General features: G+C 38.7%; 1 protein-coding gene across 1 annotated transcript in view; it reads left to right on the top strand.

Moving 5' to 3' along the window:
• Positions 1 to 23,811, top strand: part of LOC141353304 (zinc finger protein RFP-like) — a 31,554-nt gene extending 7,743 nt beyond the window's left edge. The window contains exons 9-10 of the mRNA XM_073859791.1: positions 23,078 to 23,104; positions 23,236 to 23,811. Coding sequence (XP_073715892.1) covers positions 23,078 to 23,104; positions 23,236 to 23,783 — 575 coding nt within the window. The 3' untranslated portion in view covers positions 23,784 to 23,811. The remainder of the gene's footprint in view (positions 1 to 23,077; positions 23,105 to 23,235) is intronic.
• The last annotated feature ends 519 nt before the right edge of the window (positions 23,812 to 24,330 follow it).

Raw genomic sequence — 24,330 nt, forward strand, 5'->3', positions numbered from 1 at the left:
TAGTCTAAAATAACAAGAAATCTTAGCTACCTCTTATATTCCCAACCATAAAAGAGGCCAAATTCCGCAGCAGAATAATGCTCCATCGCATACTTCCATCTCCACATCAAAGTTCCTCAAGGCGAAGAAGATCAAGATGCTCCAGGATTGGCCAGCTCAGTCACCAGACATGAACTTCATTGAGCACATGTGGGGTAGGATGAAAGAGGAAGCATGGACGATGAAACCAAAGAATATTGATGAGCTCTGGGAGGCATGCAATACTGCTTTCTTTGCCATTCGTGATGACTTAATCAATACATTGTATGAATCCTTGCCAAACCGCATGGATGCAGTCCTTCAAGCTCATTGAAGTCATACAAGATATTAAATTTGGATTTCAAAGCACCACTTCTTAATTTGCTGACATATTTTTGTATTTGCAGTAAATTTGTTCAATTTTTGTATAGGCGACAAAACTTTCGTCTTGCCAATATTTGACCTTTCTGTCTTGATTAAATGATAAATCTTTTTTCAGTGAAACTAATTTATTTCAGTGCATTAAACATAATTTGGGAGGGTTTTAGCTTTTCATATGAGCTATTTCTAACACCAATTGATTAATTAAAAGTCAGGTTAATAGCAGGTGTTTCTACAAAATAGATAAGCGACAAGACTTTTGTCAGGGATTGTATACTCTACAGACGCGCTGGCTTAGCGCTTGTGCTGGTAAGCCGAAACGCGTCTGAAATAAACACGCCCAAACACGCGCAAAGTACATCTCTTGCCCGGGACCATTCACCAAACAAACGTCCATATCCTGATCTGTTGCAGAAATGTTGTACAGAAAGCACACAGCGAGAGTACAGGCACTACTAGTCCATCCGAGCTCGAGCCAGTCCGAGCTTCTCTATGCAGCAGAGGCCCAGGCGGCAGCGTCCTCACTGGGCTCTTCTACGCAGCCGAAGCCCAGGCTCCGGCCTACTCCTCGGGCTTCTCTGACTTCTGCCTCAGCTCTTTGCTGTATTGTGGCTCATAAAGATGCAATGCACAGCGGATTAGAGCATCATGCTTGCGAAATCACCCTCTTCCATATAATATTGATTACCTTCTGTTATTATTGTAACATGAAGTCTGGATCATTCCACAGCGGAGCTTAGCTTAGCATAAAGATGGCTGCTGATTTTTTTTTCCGTCTGTGTTTGTGTATTTCCGTAGGTCTCACCCACTGATCTGTAATAGGTCTGTAGCGTGAGTGAGTCCCACCCATAGCCCCCACCTTGGAAAAATGAGAAATGAGTGTTTGTAGTCTTACACCCTGACAAAGATAGGGACTGAGGGAATGATGCACAACCATTTAAAACATGATTGGGGTTATAACGATACAAAGCTTAATGCAAATGGCTGAAGTGTCCCTTTAAGAGAACACAAAAATATTCATTTATTTTTCTTCCCAACCACCTTTTTTATATTTTCCTCATTCTACTATGCCCTCCAAAAATGTGCATGAAGTTTTAAAGAAATGACAAAAAACAGAATCTGCATGTAGGGGAGAGTGTGGGCAAAAGTATGTTTTCAGAATAAAATATAATTTTAAAAGATAATGTTTTAGAAAGTGATTTTTTAATATGAAATACTTTTGTACCAGCTGACGGGGTCGAAATACACAACAGTACAAGAAATTATTTTTGTGTTACACTTATTTTCAGTAAAGTTACATGACTATGATCTCATAAATATGTAACTGCAAACATATTTTGTCATTTATCTTTACAAATTTTTTTTTATTTTCATTGTAAATTTTAGTTTCATCAAATGTTTCAAAAGCAACCTGAGAGTACAAACTTGACTTGTTGAGAATAAAAAAAAAAATTCAACAGTATGAACACTATGAAAATGAAATTTGCATAATATACATTTTCAACATAATGCGCCACATTAGCAGCAGGACAAAAGTAACAAGTGTTACTTTCGTCCCGGCAGGGAACTCCTGACATTTAATTAAATTCAAACTTCAGGATGTGTTACAGCACTAAATAACCTATAGCTTGATCAGGGCCCGGTTCCCCGATAACGCTCATTCTTAGCGCGCTAAGAAGACTCAAAAAGATATATCTTACCAAAGTTGTTTATGTTCCTAAGTGTGTTCCCCGAAGTGTCCCTTAGGAAGCTTCTTAACACGCTGCCCCTAAGTTCGACATAACAATGGCGCTGTCCCAAGTGAAGGTGCTGAATTTTTGGGATTGATTGCTGAGGGATCGATTTTCCACGATTTTCTATGCAAATGGAACATTACTCAAATTATTTCAGTAACATTTATTTTAACATAGTTTAAGTTATCCGTAAAATATAGACTATTAATTAAATTATCAAATTGTCAGTAATACGGGTAGACGAACCGGGTATCCCCCGCTAAATTGTTTAATGCGGTATTGCTTGCCATTAATGTTTTCAATAAAAAGCAACCTATCTACAATAAACAGAGAGAGTTTGATAGAGATTATGATCTGAGAATGTCCAGCAGCTCCATAATGAGTTGTCTTTGGGAGGAGAATTTTTTTTAATTTAGCCACGTCAGGCAAAATGTTGTTGGACTTTAAGGCGTCCAAAGCATGTTCCCTCTCTTGAACTTTGAATGAGGTCACACATTTTCTTCTTCATCCTCATCCAGGTTCTGTAAGCCTAATAGGGGCATGCTATATGGGGTGGATTGTTCTCTTTTTTCTCTACTGCAGATACTATTAATCTTTTAAACAGGGATCTCAGGCAGGGAATTTGGTGTTTGGTGTAATCTATTTCTATGATTTCGGACTTTTTCCTCATGGGTAATACCTCAACTGTATCATTATTAGTTCCCTTCTGGGTGGTTGGTTCTATCAGATTTATTTTTATCAACCCCATTGGGTCCTTTCCTGTCACATCTACCCCCACCCCGAGGTATACCGTCTCATTTTGCAGGCCTCGTTTAATCTTTCCCCAAACGATCGATAATGTTAGGGGGTTTTCGGATAGGTGAAAATCTCGCTGAAATCCTATGCCCTTCCAGAAATTACTGTTTTGCCGAACCCCTCTACGTTAGGCTTCCAATTTCCTGTATACTTTCCCACATACGCCCACGACGGACACATATCACAGTCCATTACATATCCATTTTGCACGCATTTGTTATTGAAATGATGGGCCATGCATAAGAACACATCATACCCTCTCCATGAAATGTTTTGTCATTACAATCAATTACTGAACATAAATCGAAGATATATGCCGTAGTCGAATTTCTCATGTAGTTTAGTTCAATTCCCTCATAAGTCTTCAGACACCAATCCTGTTTCGTTTTAGACCTTCTGGTTGTTTTTAAGTTATTTTCATTGGTTAGGTTGAATATTATTATGATTACAATCGCTCTCATGAACCCTAGGGCCCACAGAACCTTCCAATTACCATATAGCTTCATCTCTGTGGAAAAAATACACTTATTCCTATTGGCTAAATTCAAAAAACACTCTTAAATTGAAACTTAATGACAGGTAAGAGTATAGCAAAAGAAGTAAAATGATGGAAAAACATACACTTATATGACGTTTACAATCACTTCTGTCAGGATCTCCACCACCTTATGGAAATCCAATTTATCTAACCCACACCCCAGTGAGGCGTAGATACACTTGATATTCCTTTTTCCTCACACCAATCTCTCATGCATCTGAGGCTGTTGGTAAAATTCCCATATGTTGGTAAATCAGTACAGTTTTGTTTGGTTATTAAATGAAAAATCAGTCTGCCGTCGTCCTCATGAGTAACTGCACATTCACCTGTGTGTTTGATTTGACTTACAACCTTTTGTATTCCGTACGTATTCCGTACTTGGCCTTGAATTGTACGGCTATACCTGCTCCGTAGGCACAGTTTATGCAGTGTGCTAAAGGTTCTGTTGCTGGGCTGGGAAAAAATGTCACTTTTTTTATGTACAATCTTACAACCTGGTTGTTGGTTCTGTTGATGATGCAGTGTTGGTGTATCTGGTTTTGGTGTATCTGGATCTGTCTGCTCACCACCCTGCCTCTCTTGGACCTGAGTCCTCAGGTCCACACCTGTGTCTGTTAGAGACCTAGAAGGAGGATCACAAGGAACACAAGAGGAGAGATGAAACCAGGTGTCGCCTTTGCCCTGTAGCTGGACACAATGTTAGGTTCTTGCTTTTACTCTCGGTGGCCTGGACCGTCTTGATTCGGCCCACTTCCGTCTGAACACCTTCACCCTTACCCAATCAGCAATTGTAACAGCTGGGTCATTGTCACAATGTTGTTGTGTGGTAGCCTGGCAGGAAAAATTTTTGATCATAGCAGTTAGTTTGTCAAAATAAACAGCATCAGTTAATGGCAGGATTGGATCCTGCACCAGGGCGTTCCGTGGGCCTGGAAACTGTCGATCTGTAAGCAATTCAAAAGGGTGTGAAACCAGAAATCCTGTTAACAGAAGAGCGAATAGGCATTAATGCAATTGGCAATGCGTCAAGCCATGTTATTTTTGTCTGTGCACAGAGTTTGTCAAGTCAAGTTTTAATGTCAAGGTCAGGTTCATTATTTCAGCTTTGCTCTGACATTGGGGTGACAAGCAGCCCCAAAACTATATGTCAATTCCAGTACGTGTTAGTCAGTTTGTCAGATCTAACTTTGTCTTGGGAAACCATGGTTGGGGATATAATTGGTTTATGAAGCAGTTGACAACAGCCACTTCATTAGGTACCTTCACAGCCTGTAGTATGTGTCAGGCTTCGTTAGCATGTGTTATATATGGAGATAGAATAATCTCATTAAAAATTCACGCAAAAAACATGATTCACACATGCGTAGACAATTTCACATGCATGAAATCAAATTCACATAAACAAAAATATATATATTCGCAAAAAAACGATGTACATACACAAAATAAAAATACATATTCATAAAATACGTTTCACAAACGGAAAAAAAAAAACAATTCACAAATGTAGAACTGTGTACGAAAAGTTTTAAATTTTGAGTTATCATGACTGTGAATGTACGAATCGTCTTTTTCATGTGTGAATTGCTTTGAATTCGTGTGTGTGTTTTTTGAGACTTTGTTGGCAGCGCGCTCTCCAACGTGGGTCACTCGTACTCTTTAGCCAATCAAATGCAAGCTTACCATTCAACCAATCATAACCCGCCAAGAGCGCAGCACTCAAGGAGCTCAGCAATGCACACCTTTTGCGCAATCTGGCTCTCCTGGCGTATTTCCGGAAGAATCTTCCAGCGCATTTCGTATGTGAGTGTACTAGCAGCAAAATGCTTTCATATAATTCATTTGAGAGCGATTTATAACTAAAGTATATTTATAGCATTATATTGTTAACCATTATAGTAATGGCTTCCAGAAAGTTTAAATATCAACAGCGGAAAGAAAGTAGTTAAGCTGAACATTGATGTGTCCAGTTATGTGAGGACTCCTCAAAGTTCAACTCTGTATGAGTTTCCAAATGTTTTTTTGTGGACGAAAAACACGCAGAAAATGGATTCACAACATTCGACGCGAGCGATTAAACATCACATCTCATACAAGGATCTGCAGTCATTTTAAAAGTGATGATTTGATCGTACTATTGACCCTTAAAGTGCGTCGCTGGCTGAGAAAGGACGCTTCCTTGGTATTGCATTTAGTTTTGTTCAGGTATAAATAATATTGACATGCATATAATCAACTTTTATTCAGTGTTGCCTGCACTGCAGGAATGTAAATAATGACTTTACACATTTGCAATGCAGTAATGTATTTAAATATACTGTAAATAACTTTAATACAGTGTTGCCTGCACTGCATGAATGTAAACATGTAAATATAAATGACTTTACACATTTGCAATGCAGTAATGTATTTAAATATACTGTAAATAACTTGAATACAGTGTTGCTTGCACTGCATGAATGTAAACATGTAAATATAAATGACTTTGAACATTTTCAATGCAGTAATGAATATAAATATACTGTAAGTAACTTTTATTCAGTGTTGCATGAACTGCAGGATTGTAAACATGTGGCTTTGAACATTTACAATGCAGTAATGTATTTAAATATACTGTAAATAACTTTAATACAGTGTTGCCTGCACTGCATGAATGTAAAACTAAATGACTTTGAACATTTACATTGCAGTAATGTATGTATGTATGTAATATACTGTAAATAACTACCTATACTTCAGAAATGTAAACATGTAAATATAAATAACTAACAAGCAAACAGATGTGTCAAGGCTGTAGCCAAATAGTTGCAGAGGTTGTAGTTATGGGGCATCTTGATAGCGATTAAGGCTGCGTGTTGTTGCTGCTGGTATGACAGCACACTTCCATACTAAACTTTGCCAAAGCCAGAATCCACCAAAGAATTGACATGTGACATCCCGATAGTGGTGACCGAAGAGGCTACAGCACTGGCAAAGTCCTTAAATGCCTCTTAAATGCTACTTGGAGGACTGTGAGGTCAGGCAGCTTACAGGTGACACTCTTTTAAGGTACTCCTGAAATGAAAAAAGTGAAATTCCTATCATTTTAGTCTGTACAATCTTTCATATTTTATCAAATACTGCTTCTTATTACATGGCAATTTGCAATACTTCTAATCGTCTGATGTCCTGAATGTCACACCGCAGCCTCAATCTGGACAGGACTGTTTTGCACATTGTAATGGATTATTCTGTAATAACTCGTATGAACTTCAACTCAAATTATGCTCATTGTATTTATTAATTGATTGCATATATCCAGTACTCATGTTTTTATTTTTATATGTAAATTAAATAAAAATTACCATTGTTCTAGGTCTGTGTCAGCTCTCCTCCGTTTCAGTACAGCTGTGAACTTCACTGAGCTCTGAGTTAGTGCAACAATGTGCTGTCCCAGCAACACAAGAACAACTGCTCTGTGACAGTATTACACGACGAGAGTCCTTTAATACAATCTGTGAATAAATGACATTAAACAATATCAAGAATTAACAATCAATGTTATATGTAAAGTGATTCTAAAAATGACACATGTAAACTCTCTTTACTAGGCTACTGTCATTAAACTAAAGCACTTATGAACAGATTAGCCTGTCTATGCACAGATGTAGAACTCACAAAAACGTCAGCTTAAAATGCATTTTAGCTGTCTTTTTCGTTTTCGTATACACTCAGTTTATGTTGTTTGACTTTATCATCAACCTGAGACAAGTCGCCCTCACCCTGATCTCTCATGCAGTGACCTGATCCTTACTGAAAAACTACTCATAGTCAGTAACAATCTTATTCCTGTACGTACATTGCAAAAACAAAGACTTTAGACATAACATAAAGACTATACTGTAAGTGTTTACTATTTAACTAAAATAGATAAATAATACAAAGATCAATATTAAAGGGTTAGAAACAGAGACGAGGATTTAGCATGAGATGAGAATACTTAACGTACTCTCAAAGTTGTTGATTTAATAAAAAAAAAAACACTTCTTCTTACTCTTAGGTAAGACAGTCTGTCTTGCAATACGATTAACGTCATTCACGTTAATCGCGGGAATCTCTTGTAAACAGCGAGTGTAATGTGTGTTATTTTAGCAATATTAATTTATGAAACAATATGAAATAAAGTAATAACTTACACGTATATCCCGCATTCGTTCGCCATGCTTGGTTGATGACGTGAAGCTTCATTTCATTTGATTGCGCAAAAGGTGTGCAATGCTGAGCTCCTTGAGTGCTGCGCTCTTGGCGGGTTATGATTGGTTGGTTGAATGGTGAGCTCGCATCTGGTTGGCTAAAGAGTACGAGTGACCCACGTTGGAGAAGTGCGCTGCCACCAAAGTCTCAAAAAACACACACACGAATTCAAAGCAATTCACTCACGAAAAAGACGATTCGTACATTCACAGTCATGATAAACTCAAAATTTAAAACTTTTCGTACACAGTTCTACATTTGTGAATAGTTTTTTTCGTTTGTGAAACGTATTTTATGAATATGTATTTTTATTTTGTGTATGTACATCGTTTTTTTGCGAATATATATATTTTTGTGTATGTGAATTTGATTTCATGCATGTGAAATTGTCTACGCATGTGTGAATCATGTTTTTTGCGTGAATTTTTAATGAGATTATTCTATCTCCATAGTTATAGGCCGGCCTTTCCTGGTTTCAAACCCACCTATCTGCCATATGGCAGTTCCATATACACTGCACCAATCACATATGCAGAGTCACTATAAATAATCACCCTCTCTTCACCAGCGTAGTGCAAGGCTTTGATAACAGCTATCATTTCAGCTCTCTGTGCTGACTGTTTACCTTTCAACCTACCACTCAGTCTTGTTACAAAATCACCCTCAACTTGCTCAACCACAGCAAAGTCTGCCTTTAGCGTACCATCTGATGCTCTAAAACAAAGCTATCCGTAAATAGCGTAATGAGTAGCGGGTAGTTGGCAGTGGTGTTGTAAACAACTTACGTCTGATTTTGTTTGGCCCTTTTTTGGTTTTTTTTTTTTTTTTTTACTATCATGTGGCATCCCCTCAGTGATCAGGTCAGTCATGTTTACACCCTCATGGACATAATTTCAGGTTTGGTTGGCCAGGATTTTTTGGTAAACTTTATCTAGGACACCGTTTTATATATTGGTACATACCTTGTTATCTATTGTTTGTTGTTTATAAGGCACAAAAAATAAAAAATAAATTAAAGCTGCAAGCAGCGATGGAAGGGCCCTCGCACGGATGTGCACCGCCACCCTATAGCATTAGTTAAGCAGTGAACCAGGGGGATATGAATTAAAGTGGGTAAATATAGGTGGATATTCAAAGGACAAAAAATATGCCACACCGCCTGTGTGCAGTAGGTGGCGCTATAACTGTACCTGATTATTGTTATATTGACGTGTTCAGGCCGGGACCCTTATCAAACTTGTGAAGTCGGGGGCAGATCGGATAATGTATGCCTGAATTACAACAGCTTCCTGTTTCATGGCGAAATATCACACTTTGCCAGGCTGCCACGGACAGGCCCTTAAACGAAAAGTCAAGATCTTTGGAATTTATCACGGCAAAGGTCTTAAGATCAGTCTGACCAAATATGATGATGATTTTATTAAATCTCTAAGAGCAGTAAATCACAGCGTAAAACATTGCATTTCCTGCTACCTCTAGGTGGCGCTATGACTGAAGTTGAATATTGGCATTAAAATGTGTTCAGGTCAAGACCCTTATCGAACATGTGAAGCGTGGGGCAGATTGGACATTGTATGCCTGAGATAGAACAACTTCCTGTTTCATGGCGAAAATGCTGAACTTTGTCAGGCCGTCACGGACACACCCTCCAACGAAAAGTCAAGATCTCCGCAATTTAACATCGCAAAAGCCTTTAGATGAGACTGACCAAATATGATAATGATCGGATTAAATCGCTAGGAGGAGTTCGTTAAAGTACGACGCTTAGAAATGTCAAAAAATGACAGAGAAAATTCAAAATGGCCGACTTCCTGTGGCATTTAGATCTTAGCTCCAAGAGACTTTTTTGTAGGTCTTGGGGTGCTTGATGATCCTACCAAATTTCGTATCTGTACGTTTTTCGTAGTGGGGGGGCTGTTCTCTTGAAATTTTGCAGGTGGCGCTATCGAGCCATTTCTACACGCCCACTTCTGACGCCTATACTACATGTAAATTTTCGCCACTTCTGACGCGTGTGCAAATTTTCATGAGTTTTCGGGTATGTTTAGGCCTTCAAAAATGCGATTCATTTCGGAAAATAATAATAATAATAATAATAATAATAATAATAATAATAATAATAAACGAAGCAAAAACAATAGGGCTTTGCACCCACGGTGCAGGCCATTCTGGCCTGCTCCTCGGTGCTCGGGCCCTAATAACAACATAAGTCTCTGGTCCTGGGTCAGACATAAGGCTCTATCTCTCCATAGTTTAATTAGCCATTCATTTGTGCTCCGGGGGCACATTACAACATTGACAGGTCATTGTAATTCCTAGGTCCCTATCTATTATTAACTAGTGTGTTGGAGGAATACAGAGATGCGTGCGAACTAGACTGGTTTGCTACCTTATAGGGTAGTGATTTGTTGATAGTCACTTTTCAATTTTACCAGAAACCCATTATCCCCACCGTTGTTGAAACTCTTTTTTTTTTTTTTTACGGTGGACTATTTAGGCCCATTATCCACTAGGGCTCTTAGTGGTCCATGAGAGGCCCAGCCATTCCTTTCATGGTGGGTTCCTGTGTGCCCCGTCATTCATCCGCACCACTCCCTTTGGCCCCATGTTGGGTGCATAGGCGCCATTAAATCTGGTTGTGATGGGTTGTGCTCTCTAGGTGACCCCCTGCCATAGCCACCGGCTCCACGTCCGGCCCCACCTCCTCGGGGACCCCATCCCCCCGCAGGTGGTCCATTGTGTGAGCTAGCACTGGAATTTTGGGCCTGTGACCATGTTATGGGACAATCACGTCCCCAATGACCCTCCTGTCCACACACATAACATGTATTCCTACCAATCACACCATAACCACCCCTACCTGCTCCACTCCTACCCCTTGGGCCTCCCCTATTCTGCTGATTCAATTCAATTCAATTTTATTTATATAGCGCTTTTCACAATTTGGTAATTGTATCAAAGCAGCTTTACATAATAGATGCAGTGAAAAGCACAGAAAATCGACAGATAGCACAACATAATAAACGATAGCACAAGCAGTTAAATTTGCTACGGCTATAAATCAACATTATAAGCAAACGTATTACTAATGTAACGTATAGAAGTTAAGCCCAAAAAGGCTGCCTCCCCGGGTTGAAAAACCCCCTAGGAGAAAAAAAAAAAACGGAATTTTAGCCGGGGAAGTAAAAAAAGTCATAGGAGGAAAAAACCCTTGGGAGTTATATATATATACACATTGAAACGGAAGGAGATTAAGCGGAGATTAAGCGGGCTCTGCCGGTGGTCTTTGGTCAGGCATCAGCTGGACATCACGTTGATCAAGGACGAGACAGGAAGAGAGAAACAAAATCTTATTAGCGTAGGGGCCGTTCACATAGAAAACAAGTGTCACACAGTAATGTGGTTTTAGTCAGCTCGGTTCCGGACAGGCTAACTATTGTTGGTTAAGTGTATTACATATAGTTGATGATTTTAGAAACGGAAACACAACTCGTTTGACTAAGGCCAGAGGCCCCACTGCCGTCGTTAATACTAACGTACAGTGGCAAATGGTTCTGTATGACATACTATTTTTAAGGTCATGGGAAAAGGCCAAAATTGCAAGCCGGCCATATTTGGCAGTTAAGACTCAATCGAAACCAATTCAAAGTTTCAGCATATTACTAAAGAGTATTAATGACATTTACCATGCTTTGGAGTGTTGACGAAAAAAAAAATATTTTTAATTTATTCATTAATTTATTTATTTATTAGGTTGTACAAGCTAGCTATTAGGAGATAAGTACCATTGTTAAAACAACTATGTGAAAGCCTTGTTAAAGAGAAAAGTTTTAAGTCTAGATTTAAAGTTATCTACTGTCTCTGATTTTCGGACGTCGGTTGGTAAATCATTCCATAGCTTAGGGGCTAAGTAGGAAAAGGATCTGCCACCTTTAGACACTTTTGATATTTTAGGGATAATTAAGAGGCCAGAATTTTGTGACCGCAATGCACGTGATGGATTGTATTCTGATAATAATTCTCTAAGATATGAGGGTGCTAGGCCATTTAAGGCTTTGTAGGTGATTAGTAATATTTTAAATTGTATACGATATTTAACTGGTAGCCAGTGTAAACATGCCAGAATTGGGCTTATGCGGTCATACTTCTTCGATCGAGTAAGAACTCTTGCAGAAGCGTTTTGAACTAGCTGAAGCTTGTTGACCTGTTTTGCATGGCATCCTCCGAGTAACGAGTTACAATAGTCTATTCTAGAGGTCATAAAAGCGTGGATAAGCTTCTCTGCATCTGATGCAGACAACATATGGCGTATTTTTGAGATATTTCTAAGGTGGAAGAATGCTGTGCGGCAGACATTGGAGATATGGCTGTCGAAGGATAAACTGCTGTCGAACATCACACCTAAATTCTTAACCGTGGAGGTTGGCACCACAGTGCAGCCATCTATGGGCAACTTGTAATCTGTCATATTATATTTGTAGCGATTCGGTTTGATAACAAGTATCTCTGTCTTATTGGAGTTTAGCATAAGAAAGTTATGTGACATCCAGTCACTTATATCGCTGATGCAGTCTGATAGCTTAGAAAAAATTTGTGTTTCGCTAGGATGCGAGGAGATGTAAAGCTGTGTGTCATCTGCATAGCAGTGAAACTGTATGTTATGATTCCTGATAATATCTCCCAGAGGTAACATATATAACGAGAACAGGATAGGACCTAAAACTGATCCCTGCGGTACGCCGTATTTAACCAGGGAGTGATGTGACTCCTCCTCATTTACATAAACAAAGTGATAGCGATTGGTTAGATACGATCTGAACCAAGCTAGCGCCTGACCACTGATGCCAACATAGTTTTCTAGCCTATTAAGTAAGATTGTGTGATCTATTGTGTCAAAGGCTGCACTAAGGTCTAATAATATAAGGAGTGATATTTCGCCACGGTCGGATGTTAGGAGAAGGTCATTTGTAACTCTAAGCAGCGCTGTCTCTGTGCTATGGTGGGGCCTGAATCCTGATTGGAACTTTTCATACGTACTATTATTTGCTAAGAATGTGCGTAGCTGGCTTGCCACTACCTTTTCTAATATTTTGGAAAGAAAAGGGAGATTTGAGATTGGTCTAAAGTTATTTAGATCTCCCTGGTCAAGGTTTGTTTTTTTAATGAGCGGTCTAATAACTGCTAGTTTGAAAGCTGTTGGAACGTAGCCTAATTCTAGTGATGAGTTAAAGACATTTAGTACTGGGTTAGACAATATAGGGAATACCTCTTTGAGTAATTTTGTGGGAACAGGGTCCAATATACAGGACGATGATTTGGATGACGCTACTAATTTAGATAGCTCATCTATTGTAGTAGGTTTAAATGACTCAAGATGTTCGTATGGTAGGCAAGCATTAAATGTATTACTGGGTAGAGTGGTGGCTGCTTGGGTACCTACAATGTTTTCCCTAATAATCATAATTTTCTTAGTAAAGAAGTTCATGAAGTCGTTACTATTGTGTGGGAGTTTATTAGTGGGTTCTGTTTGTTCTTTATTTCTAGTCAGTTTCGCAACTGTGCTAAAGAGGAAGCGAGGGTTATTATGATTTTCTTTAATAAGATTGCTGAGATACGTAGATCTGGCGATTTTTATAGCCTGTCTGTAGTGTTTAAAACTCTCTTTCCATGCTGCATGCCATACCTATAGCTTTGTGCTTCTAAAATTTCTTTCCATTTTTCTAGCAGCCTTTTTAAAGGCAGCGGTATGATGGTCGTACCATGGAGCTGGCGTTTTTTCTTTGATTCTCTTTTTTCGAATTGGAGCTACGGCATCCAATGTGTTAGAACAAATACTGTTCAGGTTTTCTATTACAATATCTAGATCTTCAGGGTTATCTGCTACATGTTTCATTTGGGACAGGTCTGGAAGAGTGCTAATAAAGTTATCTTTAGTGGTGGAAATTATTGTTCTGGCTAGTCGGTAGCGTATTGTGGATCGAGTAATCATATCTAGAAGTACCGTGTATGAGACAAGGCAATGGTCTGAAACTGCATCGCTCTGAGGTGATATCTCGATTTCATTAATATTGAGCCCGAGTGACAGAATTAAGTCTAATGTGTGCCTACGAGTATGCGTTGGCCCTGTCACGTTTTGTCTAATATTGAGAGAATTTAGAATATCCATAAATGCTACTCCTAATGTATCTGTTGGGTTATCAACATGTATATTAAAGTCACCAACGATAAGGGCTTTATCTACAGTGACTACGAGGTCAGACAGGAAATTTGATATTTCTTTAAGAAAATCTCCATGATGGCCCGGAGGTCTATAGATTGTAGCAAGGACAAAAGAGAGCTGTTTATGGTTACGATCAGTTATTTCCATATTTAATAGCATTATTTCAAATGAATTAAATTTTAGTTCGGATTTATGGTTTACTTTTAAAAAAAATGTGTATATTGTAGCTACACCACCCCCTCTCCCCTTTAAACGCGGTTCATGTTTATAATAGTAGTCTTGTGGGGTGGATTCGTTTAAACTAATGTAATCGTCTGCTTTAAGCCAGGTTTCTGTTAAAGAGAGTGCATCTAAGTTTTGGTCAGTAATTATTTCATTGACAATGGGTTCTTTATTGGTAAGCGATCTAATATTAAGAAGGCCGAATTTAAACATTCGAGGTTCATCTGTAAACGTATTGTTTTCTAATTTTATGTTAGTAAGATTTGTACGAGACGAGGTAAACGGTGCTCTGTATTCGTTTGTTCGAGGAACGCACAGAGTTGAAATGTGTTGATACTCTGGTAAGATAGACTCTAAGTTCTGGGATATATGTGATCTTGACATGTCAGAGCAACTAACAGATGGACGGGTAGGCCGATCTATCTGTTTCCTGACCTGGGCCCTTGGTAGTCAGACTGTATTAGGATTTAGAGTATTGGTCAGATTTCTAGAGAGTATAGCATTTCCTTCCGATGACGGATGAAGGCCATCTCTCTTTAGCAGGTCAGGTCTCCCCCTGAAGTGTTTCCAATTATCTATAAACCCTACGTTATGCTGAGGGCACCATTTTGACATCCAGTGGTGAAGAGACACTAATCTGCTATAAGTTTCATCACCCCGGTAAGCGGGGAGGGGACCAGAGCAAATTACATTATCTGACATTGTTTTTGCAATTTCACACACCTCTTTAATAGTATCTTTGGTGATCTCTGACTGGCGGAGTCTGGTGTCATTTGCGCCGGCATGAATAACAATTTTAGAAAACTTACGCTTAGCATTAGCCAGTACTTTAAGTTTGGATCTAATGTCTGACGATCTGGCTCCCGGTATACAGTCAACTATGGTGGCTGGTGCCTCAATGTTCACGTTCTTAAGTATCGAGTCTCCAATAACAAGGGCACCTTTAACAGATGTCTCAGCCGGCGTATTGTTTAGAATGTCGAATCTGTTAGAAATTACTAGGGGGGACTTCGATGGGCATTCAATAAGACTACGCCGCCTGACAGTCACCCAGTTAGTCGGCCGTGTTAACTCAGTTGCCGGAACCGAGCTATGTGTACTACACGTTACCGTAGGCGCACCCGAAACAGTGTTTGAAACATTAACATTAGCATTAGCGGTCTTACTGTCCTCATCGAGCGTTCGGATGTGCGCTTCTAGTTCTGCAACCTTCTCCGTCAGCCTTACTACCTCAATACACTTAACACATGTAAACCCCTCTGTGCTGACGGAAGAAGCTAAACTGTACATGTGGCAAGCAGTGCAGGTTACAATGACAAGCGGAGTCTTACCGTTTTCATTTTGGGCGATGGCGTCTCTGTTCGCCTGAACGCGGTCCGTGAAGCTGCATCGAGACCGGTGCTCGCTCGCTGCCTGCCTCGGTCGTGTCCGGGTGCCAGGAGCCAGGGTGATGTGAGGCACGCTGTACCGTCTGTTGCGAATGCCGGGCCACAACTCCTCCACAGCTTCCCGCTCTGGTGAGGAAAGGTCTGAAAAGCATACATCGGATGAGTCCGCCATTTGACCGAAAAGGAAGGCAGATTTACAGTAAACAAACAGTGAGGAAACTGTAAACAAACTTCAGCCGGCACGTTTGTTGATGCTAGCGGGCTATATGCTAACACTAAGTGTTTACCAGTGATAAATCGATTTAGTTATAAATACTGTTGAATAATTGTCACGCTAAAGTATTCCTAAGATGAACTAGTAAGTTATATTATATAGATAGTAACAAGATAGTAAGAAAATAGGATTTGGATGATGAACTCGACGGAGCTCCGATAACAGTGTTGCCACTCTCTTGCGTCTCTCTCTTGCGTCTCTCTTTTGCGTCAGTACAGATCCAAAACACAAGTCTAAGGTACATGATACCCTTCCCATGAGTTTCCTCTATATGGTGGTCCTGTATATGGGTCTTGTGGGCCATTGGGATATGAATTGGGGTATTGGGTAGTTTGTGGTGCATTAGGTGTACCTGTGGTGGTGTCTGGTTGGGCCTGCTGTGGCATTTGCTTCTTCTTTGTGTTTGCTTGTTTGGCCTGTTCTAGCTGCAGTTTCAAAAGCTCATTCTTAATCTTATCTACCTCTGCAAGCTCTTTTTGTTTGATTTGTTTATGGCCCTGTCTGTGTGATACACGAGATGTCTTTCCCATGTTGTTGTCATTTACATTTCTCTGTAATCTTAATAGGGTTGTGATTATCTCTTCCTGTGTCATAATTGTTTGTTCTAATGTAACCCCTTTAAATTGAACACTACTTTCATGTGTAATTTAATTGTGAAACATTTTTGATTTGTACATTTTCAAAGAGACTCATGTAATTGGTGCAGTACCATTCCCGCCCACTAGGCAGTTGACTTAAGTGTATTGAGTGAACTGGCTGAGTTTAGTTCAGATGAAGAAGCCAGCTGGACATGCATCCATGAGGTTGGAGATGCATCTCAGATCTGATGAAAGATTTGATTTTTTTCGGTTGATTTACCGTGTTTCTTTATGAGAACTCTGATTGGGTTTTATGAGTGGATTTTGATTCTGCATCGTGACATACTTTTGATTGGCGAGCCAGAGCCCTTTTTGATCTACACACGTGGAGTGAACCCACGCCCCCTTGTGGATTTACGGGATATAACAGCTAAGCTGTGATCTCACACACTTTGTACACACTACCCGGGTAGAGCAAATTTACAAAAAAGGCCTTTACACACATACACATTGAGAACTATATTTACACACATGGATACTTAAGAACTGTTTCAACACACATGGATATCTGAGGACCGTATATATACACAGGATACAAGAGACTTTGGGACATTTAATTTTATTTTTATTTCCTCTTTATTCTATCTTGAGCTCAATATCAAGCACTTTCTCACACCCTTAATTGGGGTATTAAGAGTATCCGTTTAAATTGTGGGAATAGTTATTTCCAAAGTTTTTTTTTTCTGAATTTTCAATTAAAATGCCGGCTGTTAAGTTTCATTTATAACTTGGCTCAGTGTCATTCTATCCTCCTTGAGTCGAACCTAATTCACCTGTGAACTCTTGAGTACAAATTCAGTTATTCTTCTTTGTACAGTGTTACAGTGTTACACTAATCTTTCCATTTTTCTTTTCAGGGCCTTTATTTCATCAAATTCAACATCTAGTTCACCACTGTTTACTGTTAACACCGGCTGTTGCTTTGAAATCGAGACAGACTTTTCCTCATAAGGAGGAGGTGTGTGCAGTGAGGGGTATAGTGACTTCACTTGAGGAGGAGCCATGGGTGGGGCTGAGGGTACTGGCTCAGTGCTTCCTTGTTCTACTTCCTTTTGCTCGCTCACAGCACAACTTTCAACTTCCCCTTTTTTCTTTGTAATCGTCTCGACTTCAGCTGCAACAAAAGCGATTCTCGTCCCCATTCTCAAATCTGTTTCTAAGTCTTTTACAGTTGGTCCCTTTCCAAACTACTTGCCTTTTTTCCATTGCACATACACTGTTAGGCAACCATACTCATCACATTCTTTTTGAAATTTAGCCATTTTCACACAATTTACAAGCATTCAAAATTTCAAAAAAGCACAAAACGTCACTCTTATCTAGCAAAAGGATATATACACCAGTAGTTTTCAGGGGTTTCACCCGCGCGACTACTGACCCGTCTTTTTAGCAAAATTTGAAAGCACACAAGAGTTTATTATACACCAGTAGTTTTCGGGGATTTCACCCGCGCGACTACTGACCCGTCTTTTTAGCAAAACTTGAAAGCGATTAAAAAATATCCGGACACACCAATTCACTATTTACGGAACTTTCATCCGAGGGACCATTCAACCCTGTCGGGTACTTTATACTGTCTAATACAGTAAGGGACTCCAACCCAAAATTACCTTTATGGGACCTTTCACCCAAAGGACCATTCAACCTGGTTGGTACTTTATACTGTCTAGTACAGTAAGGGACTCCAACCCAATTTTACCTTTATGGGACCTTTCACCCAAAGGACCATTCAACCTGGTTGGTACTTTATACTGTCTAGTACAGTAAGGGACTCCAACCCAAATTTACCTTTACGGGACTCAAACCCGAGGGACCATTCAACCCGTCTCTCTCTTTCTATTAACCTTTTTTTTTTAAGGTTTTTCAATCTGATCTTTTATTCAATTATTACTTTCAGTTTGGATCTCCTTATCAACACAATTAATTTGGTATATGTCCAATAGCAGAATTTGATAAAACAGGTTTCTGCTTTCCTTTGTTTTAGAAGACCGGTCTTTTGTGTTGAAATGGAGTCCTCCCTTACTCGATCTTAAGCAATTCGAAACTTCTCTTAATCTTCTTTTCCTTCCAACAACGTCGGGGATCACCAATTGTTGGACTTTAAGGCGTCCAAAATATGTTCATAATTTGAGAAAGACACAAATATCTAAATTGAATATTTATTGATCAGATATGAAAAAGTTTACAGCATGCTGGGTCGTCTCAAGTCCTAACAGCAGGATTCAACGAACTCACAGCTCAGGACAAAAAACATGAGTATTTATCGTCGTTCTTTCTTCAGAATTCTCCTCCCCCAATGGGCTGTTCTCGTTCATCTAACTCCGTCTCCACATACCTGTGGGGGTTGCATACCATACACACACAGACAGAGAGACATGCACAGACCATTCTGTTCCCTAAGGCATTATGTCCTTATTTGGACATCTTTGTAACTTTAACACTTTTGGCAATCATCATGAAATGTAGGCAGTAAATATGTAAAACATAATTATTCAACAACACAACAATACTCCATTGTTCATAAATTGGTTAAATGCATTCATTAGTTAAACATACAAATTTTCACTTTTTCTAAATGTAACATAGTTATTAGGGATGGGCGAGTACAGCATTATCTGTATCTGTATCTGTAAACCATGTGAATTATCTGTATCTGTATCTGTACTCGGAGTGGGTGTGCCCTAACCCGGAAGTAGGCGGGGTTTGTCTTGAAATGGGCGGGGCTTTAACCGGTATGTTATTTTAAGCATGCAATTAATATATGGGTTGATCAGAAATTGTTATATTTCTGTATCACTGATCATAAGAGGGAGAGAGAGAGTGTTTGTTTGTGTGTGTAGCTTAATTTGTAATATTATTTATTATTTATACCACTACTACCTTTATATTTTATGAAATACAGCAAAAAGTGTCAGACACTCAGTGCGTAAAGTAAAAAAAAAAAACTGGTTAAAGCCAGCTGATGGTTAAAATGAAAAAACTTAGATGACTGGCAGAGAGAGGAAGAGAGAAGGAGAGTGTGTGTAGCTTAATTAATTTGTAATATTTATAACACTAACTTTAACTGACTACCTTTATTTTTTATGAAATACAGCAAAAAAGTGTCAGAGAGAAAAAACTGACAAGAGAGAGAGAGAGAGAGAGAGAGAGAGAGAGAGAGAGTGTGTAGCTTAAATTAATTTGTAATATTTATATTATAGCTTAATACCTTTTATTTTTGTATGAAATACAGCAAAGACGTGCCAGACACTCAGTGTCTGGTTACTGGTTAGAGACAGCTGAAGGTTTAAAAAAGAAAAAAATTCTCCGACAGGCAGAGACGCGATGCGAGTTGCATTCACGTCTGAACGAACCCACGTTTACCAGAACTCTGCTGGTTAGTACGTATTAACGTTACAACCCGAAGTAAAAAGCTGAAGAAACCCTAAACGTTAATGGAAAAGAACCGTGAACCCAAGTGACTGAGGGAGAGAGACAGAAAGCTGTTCTGTGTGTGAGTGTGCAGAGCGGGCACAGTGGTTAGAGACAGCTCCCAGCTGAAGGTTTAAAAAAAGAAAAAAAATCTCAGACAGGCAGAGATGCGATGCGCGTCGCATTCACGTCTGAACGAACCCACGTTTACCAGAACTCTGCTGGTTAGTACCACTGATCTATATAAATGACTGGATTGCGCATGACGTCACAACTGTGAAGCCACCGCGCCGCCATGTTGGTATACCCAAACGTTCTATTAAATCAATGGACGCGATCAGATTTTAATGATAAAACATCACTTCACTAGTCTTCGTTTTTATATCTGAAGTTACCCTGTACATTATTACAACACAAACGTCCTAAGCATGTACATAGTTATTTACTGAAAGTTGTAAATTTTAGTTTTTAATCAGTTATTATACATTAATCTTCATTACAGTATCAGATCAGCAGACAGACCGCAGCAAATTTAGTATTAATGACAATAAACGTGCTCATTCTGAAATCTAAATAAATAATCATAATTTGTACCGTATGTGCATGCAATAATTTGCTGGTTTTATGTTATCTAAAATGACAAGTTACCTCAACTTATTTAGAGAAATAACGCTGACCGTATAGCTGAATGTCAAAAAAACTTTATTTATACCCGTGTCATTAACAAAACGCAGCAGACACACTCACCTTAACGGTTTTTTATAAATCCATTTTCCTGCCCGATTAAAGCATAAACATTGCAAATAACACCAGAATTAACAGTTAATTTACGAACACATATCCTAAAAATAATCTTGCGTGACTGATACGCTGTAAAGCGGGTGAATTTAATACATGATTTTGAATGGAAGTCAATGACGCCGTCTGCCGGTTGGGTATACCAAGATGGCGGCTCGAACTCTGCGCTGGCTTCACCTCACGCTGTTACGTTAAGCGTTCTATGCGCAATCCAGTCATTTATATAGATCAGTGGTTAGTACGTATTTGAATGTTACAACCCGAAGTAAAAAGCTAAAGAAACCCTAAACTTTAACGGAAAAGAACCGCGAACCCGAGTGACTGAGGGAGAGAGACAGAGAGCTTTTCTGTGTGTGAATGAACAGAGCGGAGCTGCGGGACACACAGCAACACAATACATCTGTATTTGTGTAGGGGAGGGGCGGCGCTGTTACTACAAGCCTATCACAGAACGCTGACACAATCAGCTACCCAATGATGATTTTCATTTAATCCGAGCACAGATATTGACTCGTATTACTCGTATAATACTCGTACTCGGCAGAAGTGCTTTATCCGTACCGGATACTCGTTTCAGCCGAGTATCCGGCTCATCTCTAATAGTTATAAAGCAAGCAACTCGTTTATTGAAACCATCTGTTCTGTGTGTTTTCCCTTCAGGGCTTTTTCTTATCTTTAACTGTCAACATCTGCAAGTTTTCTACAACCCCCCGGCTCCCACACACACAGACAACTTTCTTGTATTCAGCACAGAAATCATTGTTGTAACAATACACATGAATTAAGATTATAAACAGCACGATTAGTAAAACAAAATTAAATCCCACAATGTCAAAATGTTTAAGGGTTGCCAAATAAAAAAATTTGCATGGACTAAACGGTTACGCGGTTACCGGTGTTGTGTCGAAGTCTGTTCCCCCTATGTTTCCCTTTAAAGTAGTGTTTTTATAGCTTTTTTATCATGTTATACGTTTATTCTTTATATACATTGAAAGTTTTTATGGCAACTAAGATGTATATGTGTGAATTTATGTAATGTATCTTGATTGTTCTTGATTTTAAGTCAATTATTTTTTACAGTATGAATCATATTATATGTATAATATATATTTATTATGTATGCAAACATAACTTTTTAAAACAGTATAATGTTATAATATGTTAAAAGACATTCCCCAATATAAAACTGTCAAATGTATGAAATATTTAATAAATTGTATAATAGAATACATGATATTATTGCTTTTTAGTATAACCAATTCAATCTGTAATCTTTCTAAATAAATGATAAATGTAACGTGATGAAAACCCTATAAACAGAGGGAACAGACTTCAATGGGGAACAAACTTTGACACAACACCGGCGCTGTCTTTGATTCATTAGTTCTGATACCAAATAAAGTCAACTGCATAAATAGTCCTGTATCCATTGCAAACATATTTTATTATAAGTCTTAAAATGTCCATAACATAAAATCATTTTCAACATACCATAGTTTGACTTGTACTGCGCTGCGCTGATTTCTAAAGACTGCTGCACACTGGCGGCGATAGCGTTTTGCCCTCAAACAACGAGAGCTTATGAATGGTCCAGACCAACCTTAAGAAAGTGTGACTTACAGAAGATATACTTACGAACGTTTTGGGAATCGTGCCATGAGTTAAGAGAGAGGTTAAGGAATAGGTTAAGAACTACTTAGCGATAAGAACGTTTTGGGGAACCGGGCCCAGTACTGTAAGACATGAAACCAGAAACACAACTTAATAAATTACTTAAGCTGTCATTTTTTTTTCACAATTGAAAAAAGCTTTCCAAACCTTGTCATGGTCCTGCCTTCATGTCATAGTTTTTGTTACTTGTGGCAGGATCATGACAGTCCCACTTGTTTTGTGTGGTAGCACATGGCCTTTGTTTGTGCTGTGTGCTTCCCTGTCTCGTCTCCTGACCCCACTCCTTTGTCTTCTTGTAAATTATTCTGTTATTGTTTCATTTATGTCACCTGCACCATCATCATTTACTGTTTTGTCAGTGGTTTTGCCCTCTTGCGGCTCTTTATGTTACTGTGAATAAAGTTTTGTGTGAAAACATCTGTATCTGGGTTCTCCTCATCGTAAATCATGAAAGCAGTAAAAGATGACAAAATCACAAGATATTTAGCAGCCCTATCGAGGGTTACCTGCTGAACGTGCTGTCATAGCTTGAAACGCAAAGGTAGTCAGAGCACTGAGAAAATCACTTTTTTACTTTTAACCCCGCTCTCCTCCACAGTATGACCAGTTTTAAAGAATGTAAACAAACTAGACAAAAAAGTGTGTTTTAAACACCATCTTGTACAAGTCTAGAAATATAGTTACTGATTCTGTGTCAGTGTTTTTAAAATTCTTCTGTAAACTCTTGCTGATGTTTTATTGTGATTTGTGTTGACAGTGTTGATGAAGATGCAGCAGTATGCAGGTACAATGTGTGATCTACACTCTTCTCTCACATTGACTAACAATAATACTTTACATACACAAACTCATCTACTATTATAAACACATCAACATCTTTATATTGTCATTCATATTCTCTCATCTCTCTCTCAGTGAATGTGACTCTGGATCCTGATACAGCAAGTCCATATATCATCCTGTCTGAATATAGAAAACAAGTGAGACATGGAGACATTAAACATAAACTCCCAGAAAATCCCGAAAGATTTGATCCGTGTCCCTGTGTCCTGGGAAAAGAGGGATTCACTTCAGGAAGATTTTATTTTGAGGTTCAGGTGAATGACAAAACTGAATGGGATTTAGGAGTGGCCAGAGAATCTGTTAACAGAAAGGGAGCGATCAAAGCAACCCCTGAGGATGGATTCTGGACTGTGTGTCTGAGGAATGAGAATGAATATAAAGCCTGGACTGGTCCCTCTGTCTCTCTGTGTCTGAAAGTGAAACCACAGAAGGTCGGGGTGTTTGTGGATTATGAGGAGGGTTTGGTTTGTTTTTATGATGTAGAGTCCAGGTCTCATATCTACTCTTTCACTGCTCAAACTTTCACTGAGAAACTCTTTCCTTACTTCAGTTCAGGTGTTAATGATGAAGGTAAAAATTCAGCTCCTCTGATCATCTCACCTGTTCATTACAACAAATGAATTTACATTCAGAATATAAAATAGTAAATCAAACACTTATGGAACTACTGTATAAATAAGAAAATAAATATGAATTTCTTGTTTTTCTAATGATAATGTACAGTAAACTCTAAGTTATCCTTCAATATTTGTTTTTTAAATACAAATGATTAAATTCTAGACATTGTCTAAAATAGTCTTTTATAATATTTCATAAATGAGTTTTACGCAAGTTTTCCTCTGCTCTTACATTTGTGTTAGCTTGTTGGATTAGTTTGAAAATAAATTTCAAGATTTAAGTTTAAATATTAATTTCAACATCTGACTCATTGATATTGCTTCAGCTTAAACTCATGACATCATTCTTATATAAGTTTCACTCTTTATATCATAAACACACAAATCAACTGATACACTGAGTGATCATCTATTCTTCAGTGTTGACATCAGTTTATAGTTAACTAATGACAAATAATCAATGTTTATAATCAGGTGTGAATTTATAATCCATGTATCTGATCCTTTATAAATAAACATTCAGACTCATAACATACTGTACTGTAGTTTG

Source organism: Misgurnus anguillicaudatus, chromosome 21 (genome assembly GCF_027580225.2).
Source record: "Misgurnus anguillicaudatus chromosome 21, ASM2758022v2, whole genome shotgun sequence".
Taxonomy (NCBI): domain Eukaryota; kingdom Metazoa; phylum Chordata; class Actinopteri; order Cypriniformes; family Cobitidae; genus Misgurnus; species Misgurnus anguillicaudatus.